This window comes from Sinocyclocheilus rhinocerous, unplaced genomic scaffold (assembly GCF_001515625.1).
Source record: "Sinocyclocheilus rhinocerous isolate Xijiao unplaced genomic scaffold, SAMN03320098_v1.1 scaffold350, whole genome shotgun sequence".
Classification (NCBI taxonomy): domain Eukaryota; kingdom Metazoa; phylum Chordata; class Actinopteri; order Cypriniformes; family Cyprinidae; genus Sinocyclocheilus; species Sinocyclocheilus rhinocerous.
This window is the reverse complement of record NW_015637528.1, coordinates 604,258-608,311: the sequence shown is the minus strand read 5'-3', so window position 1 is coordinate 608,311 and position 4,054 is coordinate 604,258. Positions and strand designations below refer to the sequence as shown.

The following is a 4,054-nucleotide window of genomic DNA, read 5'->3' as shown; positions in this document are numbered from 1 at the left end:
AGTCCTCCATAAAATGCGCTGCACACATCTGAATATTTGGTTTGAAGTGTTCTGGAACAGTGTTGTAAATACAACTTAACCACTGATTTCTAGTCGTGTCCTCTTTTGGAAACCAAACAAAGTAGTTTTGCTTTCACAATGAAACACACGGCGGGTTAGAGTGAGCGGTGGCGGGTGGGCTTGAGAACGGAGCGTCCGGCAGGCTTGCGGCAACCACATGTGACGACCCCGGTACAGATCTTCTTTATGCACTAAGAGCTTTTAACACTCCAAAGAGAAAGGAAAAATTAAAATCGCATCATATGACCCCTTTAATCCTGTCAAATTCTGAATAGAAATTGATCTTCAACCTCTAATGGGCTTCTTTCATGCAGTGACCTTTTATCATTGGCATAATCAGAAATAATTGTGTAATACAGCCACAGACTTCCCTTCATATTTGGCAAGAGGGCTGACTTCACTAAACACAACAATATGCTAATATTTCAGTAATAGTCTAATGTCAAAGCATGCAAAGGTTTCCAGTGACCTCTGAGAAACTTGCTTTAGTGTTTTTTCCTGCTGTGAGAACCCAAGTTCAGGCACAGGTCAACATAAACAACTCAAGTTGCTGTGTTTATTTGGGAACGAGTACATTGAATAACAAACTGGAAAGTGCACATAGCTGAAAACTGAGAAAAAAATTGGATCTCAATAGCCATGTACTCTATTTGCTCTGAAACAGCTTAAAATTGTGATTTTTGTTTCGTTTGACATTTAATTTGTAGCCAGTTTGATTCAAAATATCAAATTCCAGAACTTTGTTTTTTACTAAATGAAAACTAACAATATTTAATCATTGCAAATGAACCAGATTTTGACAATGATGCTCAATGTTATTAAAGCAACAAACAAAGAGACCATGAATAACAGTAATATAATATTTGCTGAATCTGCTGCATTTATCTATTAATAGCCATCTTAATACTGCAAAAAGAGTTTCATTTAATGTATTTATTCTAATACACAGCTGTCAGAAAACAATGTGCATACAACAACCACATGCCATAAGTATTTTTACACAGAACCAAAGCCTGGAACCTCAATTTACCTTAAAGTTTACTCTTACTACCTCACTAAAACAGGTATTTCACTTTTATTCTAGTTGCATTTGAGAAACAGCTGCACCAGTGATATGATAAAAGACACCATTGTTCAATAAATAATTACATTCAATGATATTACTCACAATAGATCATTCTTCCAGACTTTGAGCTTTTCATGTCCTTGAACTCAAGACTCATTTCAGTGGAAATTATAGGTGACTTTGCTGATAATGACAGCAGAAGACTTCATCACTTCATCAATATTGAATAGCAGTAACATCATATTTGAGCTTGAATTTCTTTATATAAGACTCATTTCAGTGGAAATTATAGGTGACTTTGCTGATAATGACAGCAGAAGACTTCATCACTTCATCAATATTGAATAGCAGTAACTTATCATATTTGAGCTTGAATTTCTTTATATTTAATATTTGTTTTTGCAACGCATTAAAGGGATAGTACTCCTAAATATTTCATAATTTACTCATCACCATTTACTCACCCTCATGTTGTTCCAAACTAGTATGACTTTATTTTTTCAGTGGCACGCATAAGAAGACATTTTGAGAAATATCAAAACAAACAAATCTGTGGTTTTATTTTTTTTTTGTGCATACAATGAAAGTCAATGGTAACCAAAACTCTTTGGTTGCCACCAGCATTCTTCAAAATATCTTCTTTTGAGTACACAACTATTTTACAACTTTAAGTTTTTCTTTTGTATTGCAACTACACTAACTATACTATAACTTTAGGTATTCTGTTAGGCTACAAGCTATATACTTCTAGCCCACATTTTAGCTTATGGAAGCAAACTTTGAAGAATACTTTCAGCAAACTACTAGTTTAATAGTTTTTATACTGCAAGTATAATTCTTTAAGTGAACTTAACATCAAACTTATATTTTCTATTTATACATGAATTTGTGCATTTTAAGAATACTACTAGCTTCGTATTTAGGTTCTTATTTACTTGAAAAACATTTAACTGTACTAAGAAGATTTGAATTATAAAATGGATAGTTAGCTCTGTTTTATTTTGTGAAACCTTAATACGTATATGGAATAACCGTTTTATAAAAGCAATAAGCCCCGTGAAGCCGTGGCTTACTCCGCTTCGCGTCATGCCTAACAACGCCCCTTAGCTGTTATAAATTCACTGTAAACCACGGCTTCTTGGGGCTTATTGCTTTAATTAACTACAAGGATAGGCCAAATGTACTGTCTGTATAAGCCTAGTATACCTTTGTATATCTCTGATAAGTACATAAATGTAGACTGAATGTAAGTAAATGAGAATGAGATGATAAATGATGACAGACTTTTCATTTAGGGGTGAATTATCCCTTTTAAGGGACAGTGAAAAATGAAAATTCTGTCATCATTTACTCACCCTCAAGTTGTTGCAAACTTTTATGAATTTCTTTCTTCTGTTGAACACAAGAGAAGATATTTTGAAGAATGTTGGTAACCAAACAGTTACTGGTAGCCATCGACTTCCATCGACTTTTTTTCCAACATTCTTCAAAATATCTTCCTTTATGTTCAACAGCTGAAAGAAACCAATACAGGTTTGGAACAACCTGAATTAGAAGAAGAATTTACATTTTTGGATGAACTATCCCTTGAATATGGCCTGCTAGTATTCTGTCATTTGATCTTTTGTCTTACCGTGTCCTCCATGTCTCCGTTGACCACAGGTTCAGGCAGCGGTCCTGCGGGCAGAGAGAAGCAGAACAGGTCAGTCCCAGATCAAACCTAGTACATCTGCATCCTTCAGATGGGACTCTAACGCTCCTCATCAGAGACAGCGAGGACGCAAAGATAAAACAAGACACTTCCAGACCCCTAGAGAATAGCTAGTATGACATTCACTCCTTCTTGGGTTGCAGTGAGCAGATGTCGACTCTGTTACATACAGTACCACAGGTATGTGCTTCATTTATTATTCAGATGACCATCATCACCGTGGTGAGAGCCATGGTACCTGGATACCTGCCGACCCCCGCAATTCTATTTGGAACAAAATCTAGAGGCCTTCATAGTGGATTACACATTAACAAATGAACTGACATGGGAGACGAAAGACGTATGTGGAGATCTGCCAAGACTTGCTTGTGAAAAAAATGCACACATACTTTCAAAAAGAGCACTTATTGGGGAAATAATATATTTTAAAGAATATACTTAAGTGCAAACTTAATATAATGTTTTCGGGCATTTTCGGGTATTTACAATTACGTGAAAATTACAATAGTAGCTGTTTACAGTTAGGTGAAAATTTATATTAAATGCAATTAGCTTAACAGTAGAGTGCTTTTTGATCCACTTAAGTACATCTTTATATTCCTACTGTCTTTGAAATATGTTTAAAGTGTAGTGCCAAATGTACTGATACACATTTACGGTAAACTAAACAATACTTGAATATCATTTCTATTGAAACGTGGGTAACACTTTAGTTTAGGGACCAATTCTCACTATTAACTATTAGTTGCTTATTAACATGCATTTTATTAGCATATTGGCTGTTTATTAGTATTTATAAAGCACATGACCATATTCTACATCCCTAATCCTACCCCATACCTAAACTAACAACTACCTTACTAACTATTAATAGGCAGCAATTACAGTAGGAGTTTGAGGCAAAAGTTGTAGTTAATAGTGAGATTCGGACCTTAAAGGGGTCATATGATGTTGCTACAAAGAACATTATTTTGTGTATTTGGTGTAATGAAATGTGTTTATGCGGTTTAAGGTTAAAAAAACACATTATTTTCCACATACTGTACATTATTGTTTCTCCTCTATGCCCCGCCTTTCTGAAACGCGTCGACTTTTACAAAGCTAATCGGTCTGAAAAGCAAGGTGTGCTCTGATTGGCCAGCGATCTAGTGCGTTGTGATTGGCCGAATACCTCAAGCATGTGACGGAAATGTTACGCCCCTCACCATACTGTGATG

The 4,054-nt window shown here is 35.3% G+C and overlaps 1 protein-coding gene across 1 annotated transcript in view; it reads right to left on the bottom strand.

Moving 5' to 3' along the window:
• Positions 1–4,054, bottom strand: part of LOC107748877 (Na(+)/H(+) exchange regulatory cofactor NHE-RF1-like) — a 43,699-nt gene that overhangs the window by 3,930 nt on the left and 35,715 nt on the right. The window contains exon 5 of the mRNA XM_016563866.1: positions 2,760–2,803. Coding sequence (XP_016419352.1) covers positions 2,760–2,803 — 44 coding nt within the window. The remainder of the gene's footprint in view (positions 1–2,759; positions 2,804–4,054) is intronic.